Here is a 21073-nt window from a genome sequence, read left to right as displayed (position 1 = left end):
AGTGACTACCAGATGCAAAACTGCTGGTAGATGTCACCCATTACATCAACTTAATGCTGGTGGAGTGCCAGAGCAATCAGAGAAAGCAGGAGAAAAGCAAGGGGTGAGCCCTACTTTCCCTTCTGACTTCTCTCATTTTGCTCTGGTCAGTGTCAGTGGACTCAATGAGTAATGACAAGACACTTTCAAAACAGTTCAGTTAGAAATTGGAAGCAACTTCAAGTTTAACTATCTTCAAAAGGTAATATAACAATTTTTTCAATCCCAGTAATTTTTCTTTCAACATAAAACAATTCCTTCTTCATAAATTTCCTTTGTCCTTTTTCCTTATGTCTTCAAATGACATTCATTCTTGGCAATATTTTTATTTTCTCAAATCTATTTTCTACCTTCTGTAACTCTTTATATTGAGATCTTTTAGATTATTGGTTGCTTGCTTAGAGAACAGTTTGTATTGATGCCACTGGTGAGGGGCTTAATAGTTTTATAGATGATTTGGAAGTACACCAGTGTAAAGCAATCCTAAAAACACAATTTTTGGACTAAACTATACACTTCCAAACTCATGTGTATAAAATTTTGCTGGCTTCATTAGTGCAAAACACACCAAAAACAAATATTAGAATTTCCATATTTAGTCACAAGCGTCTCAAAAATATAAAATCCCTTGAATTGTTTCCACATAAACATTTTGATTCACAAGAGGTAACTATGCCAGTTTTAAGTATAGAAAATTGATATTTCTGGTTCTAATTGTGATGAAACACCCTTTCTGTTTTGAACTGCTGGAACTAATTGCTAATCCACAAAGTTTCATTTCTAAGACAAATACTGCTATTCTGATGGCAAGGAAAAATATCCTAGACCTTCTTTGTCTTCAGTTATTACAAATATGTAATTATTTCCAAGTTTATATCACGGGGACAAATAAAAATAAGACGTGCAAGCTTTGCACATATGGCCTAGAGAAAAAGGTGATTGAATATGCAGTATCTTCCAAGGATCTATGTACAACGGCCACATAAAGTTCCAATGAAACTGAAAGCCATCCTCTACCACCCCTTGACCCCCACAGCCAGTCTGGAGAATATCTTTACCTATAGATGTGACACTGCCATAGGGATTTTAATATATTTTCATTTTCACATGATAAAACATTCAAGGTTTAGCAGACATGGACAAGCTAGTCTAGAATGTAAATAGACTGGTCAAGTTGGAAATGGTTCTTCACTAGAAAAGTAGAAGACAGCTTCACTTCAATTGTACATAAATTTGACAACTTCACCTCTTTCTCATTTGTCAGCTACTCATTTACAGTACCTATGCAAAAGCTAGATAACGACTGCATCTGCATATCACACCAACTATGGTGTCATTTTATAGCTCAATATTGTATCTATGGAAATCTAATTATAAATGATGTACAAGGGGGGAAGAAAACATGGTTTCCAGTTACATAACCAGTTGCCTGGTAATTTTTGTGTTTAAGGACCGCAAAAACAGGTACATGTCTACTATGTTGGGAAGTAAATTTTCACTTTTTTCATCCATGAGAATGAGAAATTTCACAATTTTTCTGGCTGCGCACATCAGGAAAGATATTTTTGTGTATTTTCTTATATGAGTAAGAATTATTTTTTTACAAATTATGCAACTGCAGACTGAAGACTTTTTAGAAGACTGGAAACTGTTTATGGATATATTTGAGCAACAACATTTAATGATATACTAATTTGTGTCTATTGGGATTCTTTGATTGGATCTCTTAAGGTAAAATTATCTGTTTTTCTTTCATTTTTAATTACAGTTTGAATTGAGGATTGGAGCTCTTTAGTAGTTGTGTTTCACATTATTAGTTTCTACTGTTTTAGTTAGCGTCTGTTATTTTAGGCTAAGGATATGGTATTGCACTTTAGCTTTATATATATATATATATATATATATATATATATATATATATATACACACACATACACACACACACACATACATATGTATCTTCAAATAGCTTCTCATTTCCTCTTTCTTCTCATTTCCTCTTTCTTTCATGTTTTTGTCTTTATTTTTTTCTATACTCTATAGGTATGACTATAGAAAAAATGATTTTTAATTAAAAATCAGCCTTCAGAATTCACACAATACTTTTCTACTTGCTTTTTCTGCACGTGTATTTGAAAAGAAATAGTTTCAATGCAAATTACATAACCCTTTTAGAAAAAAATCACTTTGTGTTGTATTCTCTATCTGGAGGCATGGCCTTTTGTAGTGGACTGCAAATTCTTTAATGTCCCTTGCCAAAAACCTTTGCTAATATTTTAATATCCGTATCATGATACAACTAAAAAAACCATTGGGATTCTAGTATGTAGTAGTATGCAGTCTATTTCTGTTAATACTGGATTTTGGCATGGACTGGTTTGTTGAAATCTAACTTGTTATAATATGTGCACATGTATCTGGTCATGGTTTGTTAAAGAGACACAAACCACAATCTTTGCCCATTTGTTTCTAGCTTCCAAAGTCTTTTAAAAAATGGCTTGTTATGAAATCTGAAACTACAACTATGAATTGTCTCTGACTGGTTTCCTCAGCTGGCTACCTGAAGCTGAGAGGACCGTAAGAGAAATATGACAGAAACTAACTAGAAACGGGGAAGACACAGATTTCTGTCTTTAGTCTTTTGGGGTAAAGGAGTAATAGAATAGTAATTAGCATTGCATTCTCCAGCACTGGCGCCTGGTTGTGGAAATCATTGTGTAAGAAAGTGAGGGAAACGGTTTATCGCAGATATATGATTTTAACAAGGAAACATAAATTTTGTAGTGGTGAGAAGTTTGGATTCCAATATCTGCACCCTACTTTGGCAGGGGTAGGCAACTGCCATGACTTTGAGTGGTCAATGTCTGAGGGCTATAGAGTACCAGCTAAAAACAAAACTAGAATAGGCAGAAACCGAATCATGATTTTGAAATGTCTTTAAAAACATTAAAACAGTACACTAAGCAATGTATTTTAAAGGTGAAATGTCTCTCCTATTGGTCCTGTCCCCAACTGCCTGCATGGCTCAAAGGCTATAAACTATGGGTTCTCCAAGATTTTGCTCACTCCTGCACCATGGGCTCTGGATCTAATGGCACATTACAAATATACTAAAGAGTTAAGTGAACTATATTAAAACTTTTAACAGTTTCTCAGATTTTTATATGAAAAAAATATTTTCTAAGCCTATGTTATGAGCTAAATGTTTGCACATTACTTAAATGTCTTGTAAAAATTCAGTAACATTGAGATGTATTTAAATGTTGTCACTTTGATTTAAAGATCTACCTAATACAGTGGACAGAAGCTGAGTTTTTTTTTTAACCCTACCCTTCTTTTCCTGTAAGTTCTGTGGGATTTATAAAAATAGTCACCCAGAAGTTGCTGAATGGTTTGGCTGTGAAGGGGAAGGGGTGCTAAACGGAGCCTAAACTTCTCCCAGTTTTCCATAATTCTCTCTCCTTTTTTTGTTGAGCATTATAGACCACCTCACTAAAATGATCACCTAACCCTTACGCCAGCATTACCCGATAAATCTTGCTTTCCATGAGCTGTGGACAGAGTTCTGACTGAGAACCTATGCATCTATATTAAAGTAGTGAAGTATATATTAGCCACTTGAAGTCAGGATAGACATTTAAAAAAAATTAAGGCTGTAAAGGGATCAAGTCAGTGTTGAAATACACAATGAAACATGCAGTGGAATAGTTTTGCGCTTATGAATACATGTGTTCTAACTGTTTGCTATCCAGCCAATTGCACAATGGCAAATTCTACAACATGGTAAAACAACTGTAAGAAAAGGATGATAAGGATGCAAAGGAAAACAAACCCCCAAAGCAAGATGGAAACAAGCCCAAAAAGCGAGATGGAAATGGGTAAGATGACTTGTCTATACTTGAGTGTCTGACCTGTTAGTTGGTCGTCGCCTGCAGCAGGGGCGATGCGAATGTATGGTGTTGTAAGCTGAGTCACGATTATCGCAGCTAAGGCAAAGGAAGATTTCCAGGTCAGCATGCATAAGGGGAAAAAAAAGCCAGACTGAAGCTAAGCTAGCAAGAAACAATTTCTTCCATTTTTATTGTTTCAAATTGTCACAAATTGGAAGGAAGGAAGGAAGGAAGGAAGGAAGGAAGGAAGGAAGGAGGAAGGAAGGTAGGTAGGCGGAAAGGTTGGTTAGAAGAGATTTGCACTAGTAAATTCCTCATGTAATTGTAAACATGCCTAGGGCTACAACCCTTTGTGTAAAGATCGCTGCACACTGGATTGTACAGAAGAAAGATGGCAACCATTTTTATTATTACTGTAGCTGTATGAAAAAAAAGGAAAACTGTAATTATAGACATGGCTGCTCACTAACCCATATATGCACAGCTCAGTTCCCATCAACTTTTCTCCACCCAGTTAAGTACTCATAACATTTAATTGTATGGGGAAACGTAATAATGTGTCCAGCCTTCAGTATCCTTTGGCACTTACTGATGAGCTCCAAATGACTCTTGCTTTAAATAACAAAATGAATAACAAATAAACAAAACAATTTAAAACACATTATGTAAAATATCAAATTAACTATATGGTGGTTCTAATTGGTGAATCACAGAAATTCAGGATTTATCATGTAACCTGAAAACACTAGTCAAACAGTAGTTAAACAGCAGTAGCATCCAATGGGATGCATCATATACATTCGAGATTTGTAGTGCACCCAAACTGAAATACTAGTCAAGTAGTAGTTCAACAGCACTAACTTCACCCTATGTATATTGCTGCAACATTTTCATAATGTCAGTAATATAAAACCTGTAAATTAGCTTTCAAAAGATACCTCAATATTATTTTTATATCATAAAATATCACATTTACATTCCTTAAATTGAAAAATCTTATAAATGTTTACTTTGATGCCTATGAATATGAAATGAAGACTTCCTGAACTATCAAAAACCAAACTAGTGGTTACAAGAGAATGTACGAATGCCTCTCCGTTCTCTTTTATAAATTCTGGGTAGCCAAGTTCCAGGGTCCAGCAGCCTAGTAGCCACATCAGACTCTCATAATAAAATAAAAAATGACTTGTTTTGTTAAAAAGCTTTTCTTAAAACCTTCCTTTTGGAAGAATAAAACACAACTTTGGGGGGGGGGAGGTGGAATTCAGGATAGCAGATATGGCTCATGGGCCACTAACTTGCTAGATGTACAGGTGGGGATCCAATGCAAGTTGAAATAGCAGCACCATGGGAGTTCTAAGGAGGTAGCTAGCATCTTAGGCCCCTTCCACACTGCCCCTATATCCCAGGATCTGATCCCAGATTATCTTTTTATCCCAGATTATCTGGCAGTGGAGACATACAGGGCAGTGTAGAAGGGGCCTTAGAGGAAGGCATAATTTCATCAGAAAAACAGCATGAGGGTGTGGTTAAATACCATCACTCCACACCCTTATTCCACCCTTCACTTAAAAAAATTGTAGGGACACAAAAGTTTAATGTTGGCACAATGATTTACGATTAAGTAGAATAAGTAAACATTTCTATTTATTTACTTAAATAATTCACAAAACCTGGCAGCTGTTGTGTGAATTATGTCAATTTATAAAGTGTTCAGAAAAGGAATTACATATATTAATCTTAAATTCTTGATTTATTTTACTTATTTATTCCATTTATAAGCTGCCTTTCCCTTGAATTAGAACCTACAACAGTTTACAAAGAGTAAGAGGTACTGTATATTACACAGTACTTGCCTTTCTTTTAATAGTGATTGCAATGTTTTATATGTTTTAAAGTGCATTTAATGTTCATTTTTAATTTTTTAATTTAATGCATTTTAACTGTTTGTTGTTCAAAGGCATTGAATAGTTGCCATATGTAAAGCCGCCTTGAGTTCCCTTCGGAGTAGAGCAAGGTGGGCTACAATAAGTAAATAATTAAATATGAGCGTTGCTTACTGTGTTTTGGCTTTTCTACTAAAACTAATAACTTAAACTGCCACGAAACAAATGGTCCACAAACATTCCTTTCCTTCTGAAGCTTTTACGATGCATTGTTATCATTAACCAGTCCAGTTCTGAGACCATATTTCCACCACTGATTAAGATGGAGGTGGCAGCGGGACAGAAGTTTCATTTAGGCTTCTGCGCCTTCTACCTATTTTTTATGGATAGATTTTTATCCTTTATGATGTATTATTATTCCAACTTTTAAATATAGAAATTCATTAAAATACAAGGTTTTAAAAGTTCAGATTTAATTTTAAAATTACACATATGCAATACGAATTCTAAATATGTATTTGCAATAATAGAAGAGGTCATGGGCTTCACTGTGGGCAGCATCTCTAAATTTGAATCAACTCACAAGCACTCCTAAAGAAAACAGATACTCATTTCTCCTTACATATCAGAGTTATTTCTATTTATGGCAGAAAACTGTCATGTGCATGGGTCCTTTTATGATAAGAAAATGAATGAACGAGCCTTGAAGTGAACAATGTTTCAAAAGAGGAATGTACTGGTGTTCAACATTTGCATTATTGAGACATTTCTTTCCTTTCCAGAAGTTCCATGTATAAATGTTACTGTTAAAAACTGCATTTGAGTTTGGGTGGGAGAGAGCAACTTTTAACATTTCAGATCAAGCTTGCCGCATCTGGAAAAGGTAATGAAGGAAAAATCTCAGAACCCAATGGAAATTAAGGAAATTGATGATATGAAGGCTTGTAAATTTAAATAGACCAGCCTGGGTGCAGTTAGATGTGTGGCACTGAGTGAGGAAATGAGATGATCCAACATCTGCAGACAATTAAGTTCAAAATTGCTGCTGCATAATATTTTGAAATATCTCTACGCAATTCTGAAACAGTCTTTTAGTAATTGTGGCTGCACTGTTAGTACAAGGTATCTTTCTCTCATTTATCTGCAAAGTTAAAACAGTAGACATAGACCTTGTGGTCTTACATTGGGAGAGAGGGATAGGACATTTTCTTTTGACTTCAGAATAAGAAAACATGTACCCTGCAGGCATGAAATTGAACTATAAAAATAATTTTGGCTACTATTGTATTTTAATAATATAGTATTTATTATTCATAATTTATTTTATTGATTAGGGATGATATCATTGTCATCTAAGGAGTTTACTGTTGTTTATGCCATGTTTAGCTAAATATTCCTTTATGTCCTTCTAGTTTCTAAATTATCTATTGTCCGTAGACACCTCCAAGGTCATGTGGCCAGCATGACTGCATGGAATGCTGTTACCCTCCCACAAAAGAGGTACCTACTGATCTACTCACATTTGCATGTTTTCAAACTGCTACGTTGGCATGGACCTAACAGCGGGAGCTCACCCTGTTCCCCGAATTCGAATCGCCAACCTTTCGGTCAGCAAGTTCAGCAGCTCAGTGGTTTAACATGTTTCTTTGCTTTTTCTTTCATTGTTCCACACTCGTGTGGCTATCTGCCTCAGCAGGCAAGTATGAAGAGAGCCAGACATGAAGCACTAAGACTGAAATTAGTTATTATCAATACAAAATGACTTATAGTACAACCCTAGGATCTGCAGGTGACATGTTCCAAGGGCCCTGGGGATACCAGAAACCATGGATAACATCAAATCCTATATTTTGACTATAGCTGGGATGGAAAAATACATAGAGTAACTCAGGAGGACTTAGACAGGACCACAAATACTTTTTAGGAGGATATCTTTTGGAGTATGGCTACGTGTGCATATTGAAGCTGAGGATTAAAATATCATATTGTAATTTAACGAAATTCTAATTGTTGAATCACTTTAATTGCCATCATTATTCGTATGCTTCTTTACATAATAAATATGTTCCAAATTTGGATTCAGATTATCTATGAGGTAAAGGAAGGGAGTACCAGCGCTTTGTGTGGGAAAACTGTAACTTCTCTCTTGATTCTGGGACTTTATTTCCTTAATTTCTCTATTTTAACCTGTTAGGTAACACAATATATCTCTTTATCTAGAATTCACCAATTCTGACATTTTGACAAGAGGTAGGGATATTTTCGTACAACAAACTGTGGGGGATTAAGAATTAATTCCCGTGATAGTTGCCAAGTATAGAGCATGTGAGTCACTAATTCTACCTCATTTTATAAATACCTCTCTTAAATATCTTTACCACTTTATTCTTTGATTTCCCACTGCTACTATAAAATTGCTAATAATTCATAAATTATACAGTAGGGGGGATGCAAGATATAGCCACCAGATAAACCAACAGATTTATTTAAAAACTGAAAATATATTTGTATGTATTTAAATGCTATTTATATACTATGAAGATAATAAATAAGAAACACTCTATTAGTTATTTACATAAATTGGTACTGTAATAAATGCATGAATTTATAACTGAAGTTCAGTACTAATTACTTAATCCCTACCTCCACCAAAGTGGCTTTTCACACTGTCTCAGAAAGCAAACTGGAAGTCCAGTCGTATAACACAATTATAGGGAAAACCAGGATCCCATTCACATTACACTACTGTTGTGTTATTATTCCACTTTCACTTTCATTGTTCAATCATACAGGAATTTGGGATTTGTAGTTTGGTGAGGCATGGGAGTTCTCTGGCAAAGAATTCTCAATGTCCTTCCCTGAACTAGGGATCATGGAAAAGCAGCACAAAACTATGCAGTTTTCATGAGCCTCTGGTTTTACCTTTGCCTGGAACCCACTAGATGAACGAAGTCTGTCAGTTGCCTTTTACTGCAGATCTTCAGATTTGTGAGATGAATTACCTTCATGTAGGACTTACTTTGATTTCATTACCATTATCACCACCACCGTTATCATCATTATCATCAATTTATTTTATTTTAAAGTCTGCCTTTTCCCAAATGGGATCCAAAGTAGCTCAAATGTGAGTTAAAATTAGTTTCATGAGTTTAAATATTCCCAGGGACACAGCAAAGAAATCACCACTTAGGTCCCTCCTCTGATGCTTTTCTGCAGACAACTGTCTCTTGCTGTTAGTCTAATCAGACACCCTGCAGAACTGCTTCTGAAGTATTCCTTTCCTCGCTAGTCCTCACAGCTTCTGAATTCAACTATTTCAGTCACTTATCATCAGCCTTTGCGTAGGATCTGTACCTGCTCCCTTCTTTTTCAGGTACTTCTATGTCGGAATAACTACTCTGTCCCAAAACTCCTTCCAGTGATCATTAAGCGTGTTGGACCATTCAACAGCTCTCTCGTTCAGGACACTTTTGACAATTTAGAATTAATTCCTGACTTTAAAAAAAATTATCCAGTCCAATATCCTAAGAGGATTGTGAACTACTAAAGTTGGGTTTCAGTTAGAGATAATCATAATGGTAGTACATTTCAAAACATCTTCTCATTTTGATACAACAACTAGCTTTGAATTCCTCTGTCTAGACACACATCCACACTTTCCTGGTTGACTCTGAAGTCATGTGCGGACCATGGAATTAGATTTTTCCTGACTTTAGCTCCTTCTTGTTTCAATTTGGATCTCAATGCTTCCTCTGACTAGAATACTAAGAACAAGATTCTGACACATTTTTAAGATAAAACATTTATCTGATTTTTTGACAGAAAGAGTAAGTGACAGAATCCTGTTCCAAGAATATGAACTTAAACTAGAGTTCAGCCTTAGCCCTCTTCTTAATGGAAAGAAAAGTAACGAAAATGCTATGGCAAATACGGACGCACCATATTCATCATCTAGATTTTCAGCACTTAGGTAAATCAGTATATCCTATACATAATTCAACAAAAGTAATATTTCTAAAAAAAAAAATGCAGAAAATTCCTGAGACCATTTTGAATATTTTTCAGTCCTAAATTGTAGCTCGGAGGATTACCGTACACAGGGTAACACTTGAGAATGTACAGCCTTTTCAGAAATTCTAAAGTACTCACAAATACACTTTCACAACACAAAATGAACTGGCATATGTTTTAAATAAAAGTTGAACCTCTTTCACTGCATTCCCCTAAGAGGCTACTTTGATGTCATTTGTTGCTATGGTAGCTATTTTATGGCATAATATAACCTTTTTTCCTGAGCACAGGAATGAAAAAGTTGAGCTTATCAAACAGGGAAACAAATGGCAGAATGACTTTTAAAGATTTGTAACACAGATTGCCAAGTGATGTTAATAAATCAGTCTACTTATTTATATTAAACTGAGGCCATTTTTCCCTCTCTACTTAATTCATTCTTTAAAAAACTACCAGGACAAAAACGATCAAAATTCTACAAGATCAGGAATAATACACAGTTTCACGAAATATCAGTAGCATATGTTAAGCATATATTTAAATGTTTATTTTAACTGTACATTGCTTTTGAAGGCATTGCATAGCTGCCTAAGTGTAAGCCGCTTTGAGTCCCCTCCGAGATGGAGAAAGGTGGGGTAGAAATGTTGTAACTAACTAAATAAATAAGTAAAACTGGGAGGTGAATGTAGCTCTTTAAACAACTGCCATACAAAGTTTATTAAATCATCTTGTAAAATCCTCATTTTTTTAAAAAAAATGTGTTATGCATAACAGCCTTTACAGTTATACATATATTGTACGGCACATTCCACTTTCATTCAACAGGCTGTTGACAGTAAGTCTTATATACAACCTTTTTCTTCCAAAATTAAAAATTACCCTTCTTATTCTTTAAAAATGAGAGAAAACGCCTATAACTGTGCCAGCAGGCATATTATATGACATAACATGGGACAGAACGATTACTGGTATTGTCAACAAAGTAGTCTGAGAAATGTCAATAGAGCTTCTGAAAAATTACTCTGGTTGCCATCTAGATCATTGCGGGTATTTCTCAACTTTCTTATTCCTAAGAACAGTTCCTTGCTTAACAAGGCAATCTGCAATTCAGGGAGTACAAAACTGATTTGCAATGCAATATAAAAAATGCTGTCCAAAAATGTCCCATAAAAGTGCAAGAATCCCACATTCTTGGAAAAACTCAGTAAGAAAAACATGCCCAAAACACAGATGGAGAAACAAGGAGTACAAACTGTTTCAACTGCTTGCAGAATCATATTTAGATACCAGGAGCTCTATTATTCATGGTTAGTCTGCATCCCAACTTTTAAAAATTAATTTTATTAAGATATTTAAACTATGAAGAAAAGAGACTTTCGCCATTTTCATGAACAAGTTGACTGGTTGCTCTACGTCCTAGTGAATTTAAGTTTGTATGATAGCAAACTATCAGAAAAATTAATTGCTGAATAATAAGGCTGTGTTCTTGCAACTAAACAAACTTAAGAAATTGGCACCATGCTTTTATATTTAAACTGCTAAGGTTCAAAGTATCATGACAGAATCACACATATCTGTTCAACAATGTGAATAAAGGTCAGCAGACTTAAGGTTAGTGGAAAAAGGCAAATGAAGCATACCTTTTGTGGCCACTCTGACGCAGTCAATTTTTGTTTCCTATGTCAGAAAAAGAAAGAAAAGGTCATTTGCCAGTTTGCATCCACAGTTTAAAAAAAGATGTATTGTGTCTGCTGAAGCTGCTTCTAAGATCTAAGGAAAACATAAGCTTTCCATGTTTGTTCTCTAGCTTAATAAGATCTTGCAATAGTTCAGCTCATTTCCTTGTTATAGACAACAGAAGGAAAATGCACTTGGGCATGTAACATCAATACTTCACTTAACATCAACCTAGAAGATGAATGAGATGTTACTAGACATGATACCTGCACTTTCCCCCCTCCTCTGACAACACTCTGACCTTGGGTTTTTTTCTTCTTCTTTACTGTCAGTTACATAGTTCTAAGCAACATGCTAGACAATGTAAGAAAGCAAGCAAAAATCAATGGTGTTTCACATTTCTGCACTGTCAGTACACTGTAAAAGAGGGGCTATTATGGTATCTGGCAGAAAACATTTCCTTGCTGTCAAGGGAGTCAGCCAAAGCTTATCAGGAGTTGAAGGGCTTTGGATAGGTCTGCCCAGAAAATGGAAAACAATGGTAGAATCAGCTGGATAAAATGGAAACACATTTTACATACTTTTCACTTTGATTGTTTTCAACTTATTTCTCTTACACAGCTTAAGAGAGAAAGGACATATATCTAAGTCAGGACAAGCAAGAGGAAATATGGACTTTCATCCTGGTGTAAACTAATGTAATTCAGTTGAATAACCCAGACAACAATGGAAAAGCAAAAATAATGTACCAAGGATAGTGAGATTGAAAACATGACAGAATGCCATATTTTTTTGCAAGGAATGTCTGCTAGGTTTGTCTCCATTGGCAGGAAAATGAAATTCATGATTCTTTTCTTCACCCCTTGCCCATCTTTAATAAGAGGATATTGTGAATAGTCAAAGAAAAAAGTGCAATCTCTTTTTCCATTGTATTTTTGGCATTGTATATACAGCACACCTGGATACAGCTTCAAACCTCTGTCTGAAAACTTACCCCATTGGCTCTGCTGAGAGCTTGAAAATAAATGCTATAACTTTTATGAGGGAGCAGAGGAGTGTTCCAGAAGCCGTTGTAAGTTTTGTTGTCACCGACAGTAAAAGGCAGAGCAGTTTGAATACCGTTGGCTGGAAACTCTGCTGCAAAATAATACTGAGAGTTCAAAAGAGAAGCATTCTGGAAGTGTATTGGCACTGGATAGCATTTCAAGATTTCAGTTGTTTTCTTGGTTCTGCGGGGACGTTCCTCTTCAACAACGATTTGGTAGACGCTAAGAAATGGGATAGGGTGATAGAGAAACAAGGAATGGGGGGGGGGGGGGAAAGGACATGTTAATCTAAATTATGTGGAACATACATATTGTGCTTAAAAGCAAGCAGTAGGGTAAAATAAAGTAAATTTTCAAGATTTAAGTGTTAAAATATGTGTTCCTACGTCCTTTTAAATCAGTGGTTCTCAGCCTGTGAATCCCCAGGTACTTTGGCCTACAAATCCCAGAAATCCCAGCCAGTTTACCAGCTATTAGGATTTCTGGGAGTTGTAGGCCAAAACATCTGGGGGCCCACAGGTTGAGAACCACTGATTTAAATATACATAAAGAAAATAATATTCACCAGAAAGCATTTAAGAGCAAGGCTAAGTCTTGGATGCATCCAAATATAATATCGTATGCATTTTTAAAGTGATAACTATCTTGAAGAATGGAAAGTAGGTATAAGGCTGTAGATTCTCACTTTGAGATTTGCCCTGTTTGAACAAAACAGTGTTCGAGAATATGGGAAAATAAATAAATATTATTTAAATATTTGAGAAGATGGGAAAAAAGAGTAGCAGAAGAAAACTGACCAGAGTAGTTTTGAGATAAACCTAATAGCCAAATTTGATGACTGGATTGAAATCCCCTTTGTTAATGAAGATGAATTCTTAATAAGGGAGGTGGTTCTCCCTTGTGCCTCTCATTTTGTTTGTGAAATCTATATTGGCACAAATCTACCTGTTCACAATGTTTCTCTGAGTGATAAGTCCCAAAATGGATAATTTGGCAGGCTGGGTTGGAGGAACCTTGGTTTATGGCATTCATATTTATTTATTTATTTCGCATATTTGTATCCCGTCCTTCTCACCTCCGGAGAGGGACTTAGGGCGGCATCACAACAGGCATTTATTCAATGCCATCTGCAGTCATAAATGATAAAAGCAATTAAAACAATTTGTTAATGCTTTAAAATTACTAAAACATTGTTTAAATCATGCAGGTTTGAAATCATAGTCTGGGTCAGTCCATTATCATTCACACAAATTGGATCTCATTCTAAATTGCTGCCTGTTTGAATGCTTGGCTCCAAAACCAGGTTTTGAGTTTCATTCTAAAGGACAGGAGGGAGGGGGACAATCAAATGTCACTGGGTAGAGAGTTCCACAGGAATGCTCCTTTATTCTTTATGAAAGTGAGTGTAGTATTGTGATCTAAGTATTGAACAAGCACTCCTGGGAGTTTGAGCACTCACTGGGCCATGGAAATCAAGTGGCTGACTTTGGGCAAGTCACACACTCTCAGTCTCAGAGGAAGGCAAGAAGGCATACAAAATTCACCTTTGGGAAACTCTTAGTGGGGCATCCTATCTACTTCTTCTGAGATAGCTAGACTGATTAGCACCACATTTGAATTGTAGGTTTGGGTACCTTGACTGTAAATACAGTACGCTGTTCTTGTGAAACACAGCTTGGCAGTGCTTAGTGAAGAGAAACTGAGCAATTTTGCTAGTTAAATAAAATCCCCGTTATACTTGAGCAAGTGACTGTACCTCATTTAGTATTCAGTGGCAATTATGATTATTATTTTTCCTTAAATAAAAATTTTCTGAAACACTGAGTGAGTCTCCCCCCACAAAGAAGGGCTTGGTTGTGAATATCATCCATGGGCTGCAATAACCCACCTCTGCAATAAAGGATATATAAACATGCAAAATTTTATCATAAAAACATAACAGCAGGCAACATTTCAAGGTGTTTTTGAAAATTTATCAACTGCTAGCCTGGAAAAGAATTCCTACCACATAATAATATACCAGATGTTCAGAGAGGATCAGACAAAAAGGCATTATTCACATGTTCTGCTCATGAAGTTTCTGAACAACAAAATAACAGCACTCTGTTACTGTTGCAAGCTTATCAAGGCAGAGCATGTATAAATCTACCTTATATATAAGTTGGAGGCAGATTTAGAGCCAAAATTATATATTCTGATATGATCTGTAGATAATTCTGGGGTCATTCTGTGGAGAGGGGAAAGCACCAATTATGACTTGGGGACCAACTGTTCCTAGTCAATACCTGTATTTCCAAGACATTCATAAAAGCCTGAGAGTAATGGGGTGTCAGTGATTTTTAAGGTTTTCCTGGGGTAGACTAACCTCTTCCCTTTTGTCACACTACTTTGAGCTGAGGAGGATTTTTTTTAAAAGAGTTAAGGTACAGTACTCACACTGACCCATAGATAAGTCAACCCAGGTTTTTTGGGTTGATTTTTTAAACTAAAATTTCTAGACTTATATATAAGTAAATTGGGTAAATAAAATATTAAGTCTATTTTGGAAACAATAAATAAATAATCAAGGACCGAGTTTGAACTTTGAACACCATTGCCCCTTGTTAACCCTTGCTAATGAAGGCTGAATGAAAAGTGACTGAAGACTTTCTTCGTCTCAGGCAGTTGGTGATGATCTACATTTGTGAACAAGCAGTATTCATCAACTGAATTGTCCCTGACAGTGGCACTATGGAAAACAACTCAAAAGAGAACCTATTTTCTCCTATCCATTTTTAATTTTCTTTGTAACACACTGGGAGTATGAAAGATCCAGAAAGCATGACTACATGATCTTCTCATTTACCATTTGGGTATTACCTTATGCAATCGGAGTGTGTTGCACTGAAATCTAAGCCACACTCAGAGGCTGGCCTGCCTGTAACAGAGCCAAGTTACATATATGGTCTGCAGTATTGTCTCATGGTGTGCTGGGCCAGAACTTCTGGCCTTTTCACTGCACTTTGGCTGGTTGTCATTAGTCAGTAAGCAGATTGCTCAAGAAGTTCATTCTAATCTTAAGTCTACACTACACCCTGTAAAGTTTAAAGCAAATACAAATCTGGCCAGTTTGAATCCCATTCTACCCATGCTGCAGAGATGAACAAATCTTCATGAGATCATGAAGGCCTTAACAATAATCTGCCAGTCACCAACTAACGCAAGATGTTTAACTACTGGTTGTTGGTCAGGTCTAGGCATTCTTCAATGGAATAGATAACTTGAATCAATTTTCAATCAGATTTCTTGAAACTATATCTTTACTGAACTAGTGAATATTTACATTGAGAAAGAATAGTGGGAGTGCTTTGCTTGTTTTCTTGGACCTCTTGGCTATTTTGATATCATCAGTCATGGTGATATGCCCCCCCCCCCCACCTCCAAATGATCTCAAAGGATGTAGATAACATTTCCACTTATTTTGAGTACTGCTGGACGCTCCCAGGGGTGGAAATGAAATTTTATTACTTTTTTTCACAAAAAAAAGTTTGCTTCAAATATCTCACATTACAATCTAGAAACCCAGGAAGGTCCAAAAACATGCCTCATGTTTCATTGAGGGCTCTTGGAGGAAGGTGTGGCCCTCTAAAGTCTCTTGGATGGCTAACTCAACCCATCCTACAGTTTTTCACCCATGCTATAAATCAGTGTTTCCCAATCTTCCGAATGACGTGACCCCTTAATACAGTTCCTCATGATATGGTGACCCCCATCAATAAAATTACTTTTGTTGCTACTTCACAACTGTAATTTTGCTACTCTTATGAATTACAATGTAAATATTTGATATGCAGAATGCATTTTCAATCAATTGATGAAATTTGGCATAAATATCCAATACGCCCAAATTTGAATACTGGTGAGGTTGTGGAGGCTTGATTTTGTCATTTGGGAGTTGTAGTTGCTGGAATTTATAGTTAACTTACAATCAAAGAGCATTCTGAACTCCACCAATGATGGAATTGAACCAAATTTTGCACACATAACTCCCATGACCAACAGATAATACTGGAAGGGTTTGGTGGGCACTGACCTTGAGTTTTGGAGTTATAGTTCACCTACATCCAGAGAGCACTGTGGGCTCAAACAATGATGGATCTGGCCAAAACTTGGCACAAATACTCAGTATGGCCAAATGTGAACACTAATGGAATTTGGGGAAAATAGACCTTGGCATTTGGGAGTTGGAGTTGCTGGGATTTTTAGTTCACCTACAATCACCTACAATTATGAACCCCACCAATAATAGAATTGGGCTGAACTACCCTCAAAGAACCTCCATGACCAACAGAAAAATACTGTGTTTTCGGATAGTCTTTGGCAACACCCCAACATCTCCTTGAGACCCCCAGGTTGAGAAACGCTGCTGTAGATGCTCTCCACTAGTGACTAGAAATATTGATTAGCTTGCATTCTCTAATTACATCCATTATTTTCATGACATGACTGAAACCTGATGTTAATCACAGAGATAGGAATTCATTTCTAATGGTTGCTGAAAATTTACAGTGGAATTGGTGTTTGCCTAGTTATATTCTGATCAGACCATGCTGGTTAAGCTACACAAAGTAATACTTCATGCACAATGCATTTTAAACACCTGAATTCATCCTCTGACTCATTAAAGGGAGAACCAAGTTGACTAGAGCTATTTGAAACCCAAAATATCTTTTCATCTTTACTGTGAAAGACAAATTAGATTTGTGAGCAACCAGACCTCAAATCTATTTGCTCTTTAATAATTTAAGCACTGAAAGGTCACAACGCTCTTTTCTGTTCCCCTTTATCAAAGTCCAAGTGGTAATGAAAAATGGCTAAATCCTGTCTGCTGCCCCATTTCCACACAGGACTGTCTCCCTGATGTAAATTAACACACTATAAGCACCTGGGTCAACAGAAATCTGACAGCATTTTATGAGTTATGTGCTTTAAATTTGTATAAATGAGATCATCTTGCTAATGAATTTTATAAGATCATTTGAATTACAGCCATAATATAAAACCCCTCTTTAAATCTTTCTATTGGAAATGCTTCCTGGTAATATATAATATGAGACTATAGGCAGAAAAAATCTTTAGACTCAAACTTGATAAAACCAGTAATCACCGAACCAGATCTTTATATCTCTCCAGTGTGTTAATCATATTTTCCATTTGTCTTAAGAAGTACTATAGTATTTTTTAAAGCTATGCCTTTGCATTTCAACTGAAATATGAAACAAAATCCAAGCCAGAAAGTGTCAAATGTTATTAATATAATGTGAACAAAATTATTTATCCCACTCCTTTTTTTTTACAATTATCACATGTAAGATCATAAGTATTTCATAAATATGGATATGTGCTTTGTACTTTTTGTATTGTTTAGTTTTTTTCCATGAAGCATACAAATGACCAAGAAAAAAAACAGCAAAGACATCTGAATGTTAGATTCTGGAAGATCAGGGTTTAATCTCAGCTGAGTCATGCAAACTTAGTGGTCTTGGGCAAGTTACCGACTCTCAGCTTCAGAGGAATGCGATGGAAAACCCCTCTGAACAAATCTTGCCAAAAAAACCATATTGACAGAAGGCACACAACAACAAATAAACAAATGGCCACACCAGACTTAGCTATCTTTCCTGTGCTACAGGATATTTTGGGCACAAAGTAACGGTTTCTTCTCACAGCAATCCACTGATTCCAGCCATGAAAGCCTTCATCTAAACACCACTAAAATTACAGGATCAGTGCAGTCTCATACAGTTGTTTTCACTGAGGATATTAATTTCACGGCAGCAGGGAGGAAAAAAGAATATTTTCTGGAATCCTAGAGTTGCATGATTTATTGATTAGTTTACCATCCACCAAGTAAAAAGTAAAAAGGACTTCAGTGTGGTGTGCATGTGCTTGTAGACTAAGTGACTGTAGTAGGGACACATATTCTGAGAAAACATCATTTTTACACGAGTATAGTGCTTCATAGAAACATTGGAGGTATATTTCAGGCAAAAATTGGTATGATAAGAAACAAAGATGGCAGGGACCTAACAGAAGCTGAAGAGATCAAGAGAAGGTGGCGAGACTATACAGAAGATCTGTATAGGAAGGATAATAATATTGAGGATAGCTTTGACGATGTGGTGAATGAATTAGAACCAGACATCCTGAGGAGTGAGGTTGAATGGGCCTTAAGAAGCATTGCTAACAACAAGGCAGCAGGAGACGATGGGATCCCAGCTGAACTGTTTAAAATCTTAAAAGATGATGCTGTCAAGGTGATGCATGCCATATGCCAGCAAATATGGAAAACACAAGAATGGCCATCAGACTGAAAAAAATAAACTTATATCCCCATACCAAAAAAGGGAAATGCGAAAGACTGCTCCAACTTCCGTACAGTGGTCCTTATTTCTCATGCCAGTAAGGTAATGCTCAAGATCCTGCAAGGAAGAATCCAGCAATACATGGAGCGAGAGTTGCCAGATGTTCAAGTTGGGTTTAGAAAAGGCAGAGGAACGAGAGACCAGATTGCCAATATCCGCTGGATCATGGAGAAAGGCAGGGAGTTTCAGAAAAACATCTATTTCTGCTTCATTGACTATTCTAAAGCCTTTGACTGTGTGGATCATAATAAATTGTGGCAAGTTCTTGGTGGGATGGGCATACCAAGCCACCTTGTCTCTCTCCTGAGGAATCTGTACAAGGACCAAGTAGCAACAGTAAGAACTGACCACGGAACAACAGACTGGTTCAAGATTGGGAAAGGCGTACGGCAAGGCTGCATCCTCTCACCCAACCTTTTTAACTTGTATGCAGAACACATCATACGATGTGCGGGGCTTGATGAATGCAAAGCTGGGGTGAAAATTGCTGGAAGAAACATTAACAACCTCAGATATGCAGATGACACCACTCTGATGGCCGAAAGCGAGGAGGAGCTGAGGAGCCTTCTAATCAAGGTGAAAGAAGAAAGCGCAAAAGCTGGGTTGCAGCTAAACATTAAAAAAAAACCAAGATTATGGCAACAAGAATGATTGATAACTGCGAAATAGAGGGAGAAAATGTGGAGGCCGTGACAGTCTTTGTATTTCTAGGTGCAAAGATTACTGCAGATGCAGACTGTGGCTAGGAAATCAGAAGACGCTTACTTCTTGGGAGGAGAGCAATGTCCAGTCTCAATAAAATAGTAAAGAGTAGAGACATCAGACTGGCAACAAAGATCCGCATAGTCAAAGCCATGGTATTCCCTGTAGTAACCTACGGATATGAGAGCTGGACCTTAGGGAAGGCTGAGCGAAGGAAGATCGATGCTTTTGAGCTGTGGTGTTGGAGGAAAGTTCTGAGAGTGCCTTGGACTGCGAGAAGATCCAACCAGTCCATCCTCCAGGAAATAAAGCCCGACTGCTCACTGGAGGGAAGGATACTAGAGACAAAGTTGAGGTACTTTGGTCACATCATGAGGAGACAGCAAAGCCTAGAGAAGACTATTATGCTGGGGAAAGTGGAAGGCAAAAGGAAGAGGGGCCGACCAAGGGCAAGATGGATGGATGGCATCCTTGAAGTGACTGGACTGACCTTGAAGGAGCTGGGGGTGGTGACGGCCGACAGGGAGCTCTGGCGTGGGCTGGTCCATGAGATCACGAAGAGTCGGAGACGACTGAATGAATGAACAACAATAGTGCTTCATGTGCTACTGAATGTGATTGTTTTCCTTCTTCTTCCCCACTCTTTCTCCTTGTATGTTGTCGTATTCAGATTGTAAGACTGAAAGCAGTAGTTGTTCAATTAATTATTTGTAGCTCATTCTAGTAGCTACCTGTATGTCATTCTGATTAGAAGATGAATACATACAATTATCCATCCACATTTGCAATTCTGACCTTTGTGGATTTGAATATTGAGTTTTCTCTAGGAATCTCCAGGTCCTCCAGTGTGATGTGGTAGTCAGCTTCATCTGATCTTGCTAGAGGACCTAGGTCTATAAATAATACCTCTCTAGGAATCTATATGTCCTCAAATGGGATTGGAAGGTCAGCTTCCAGCAGATCACAGAGTCATGCTGGAAAATCTAAAAATTCCTACAGAGTTATTATCTCAGGTAAAAAAAAAATCCAGCAATTTCTATATTGATGTTTTTTTTTTTAACTTTCACAGGGTTCTTGTGCCTTTTATCTCAAATAATGTGGACATCAATTGTAAATGAAGACGCATCTTGAAATATGGATTCCCTTAGTCTAAGTGATTGTAGTAGGGACACATATTCTGTTCCAATATGATAAAATCCAGTTTTTTTTCTAAAAAGTCTCAACTGATTGAATTTCTATTTCTTAATTTCCTTCAGAAAGTAACTATGGTATGCTGTTCTCCAAGCTCTAGGTAGCAATGTGTTCCTGTTACATGATATTTCCTCACTTTCCCCTTAAAACTGTTAACGATTTGGTTATTTAAGTAGAAGCAAGCAGGTCACAATCATATGTAGGCAGAAAACTGAAGCTGTGTTCGA

At 36.7% G+C, this 21073-nt stretch overlaps 1 protein-coding gene across 14 annotated transcripts in view; it reads right to left on the bottom strand.

The window, feature by feature from the left end:
* Nucleotides 1-21073, bottom strand: part of PTPRM (protein tyrosine phosphatase receptor type M) — a 529398-nt gene that overhangs the window by 187859 nt on the left and 320466 nt on the right. For 8 of the 14 annotated variants that reach the window (XM_060775055.2, XM_060775057.2, XM_060775056.2 and 5 more), the window contains exons 12-14: nucleotides 12498-12771; nucleotides 11467-11503; nucleotides 3951-4025 (exon numbers count right to left, since the gene is read on the bottom strand). In XM_060775055.2, the coding sequence (XP_060631038.2) occupies nucleotides 3951-4025; nucleotides 11467-11503; nucleotides 12498-12771 (386 nt within the window). The remainder of the gene's footprint in view (nucleotides 1-3950; nucleotides 4026-11466; nucleotides 11504-12497; nucleotides 12772-21073) is intronic. The other 6 variants (XM_060775063.2, XM_060775070.2, XM_060775065.2 and 3 more) reach the window with 1 other exon arrangement.

Source organism: Anolis sagrei, chromosome 4 (genome assembly GCF_037176765.1).
Source record: "Anolis sagrei isolate rAnoSag1 chromosome 4, rAnoSag1.mat, whole genome shotgun sequence".
NCBI lineage: Eukaryota > Metazoa > Chordata > Lepidosauria > Squamata > Dactyloidae > Anolis > Anolis sagrei.
This window is presented reverse-complemented; position numbering and strand designations above follow the sequence as displayed.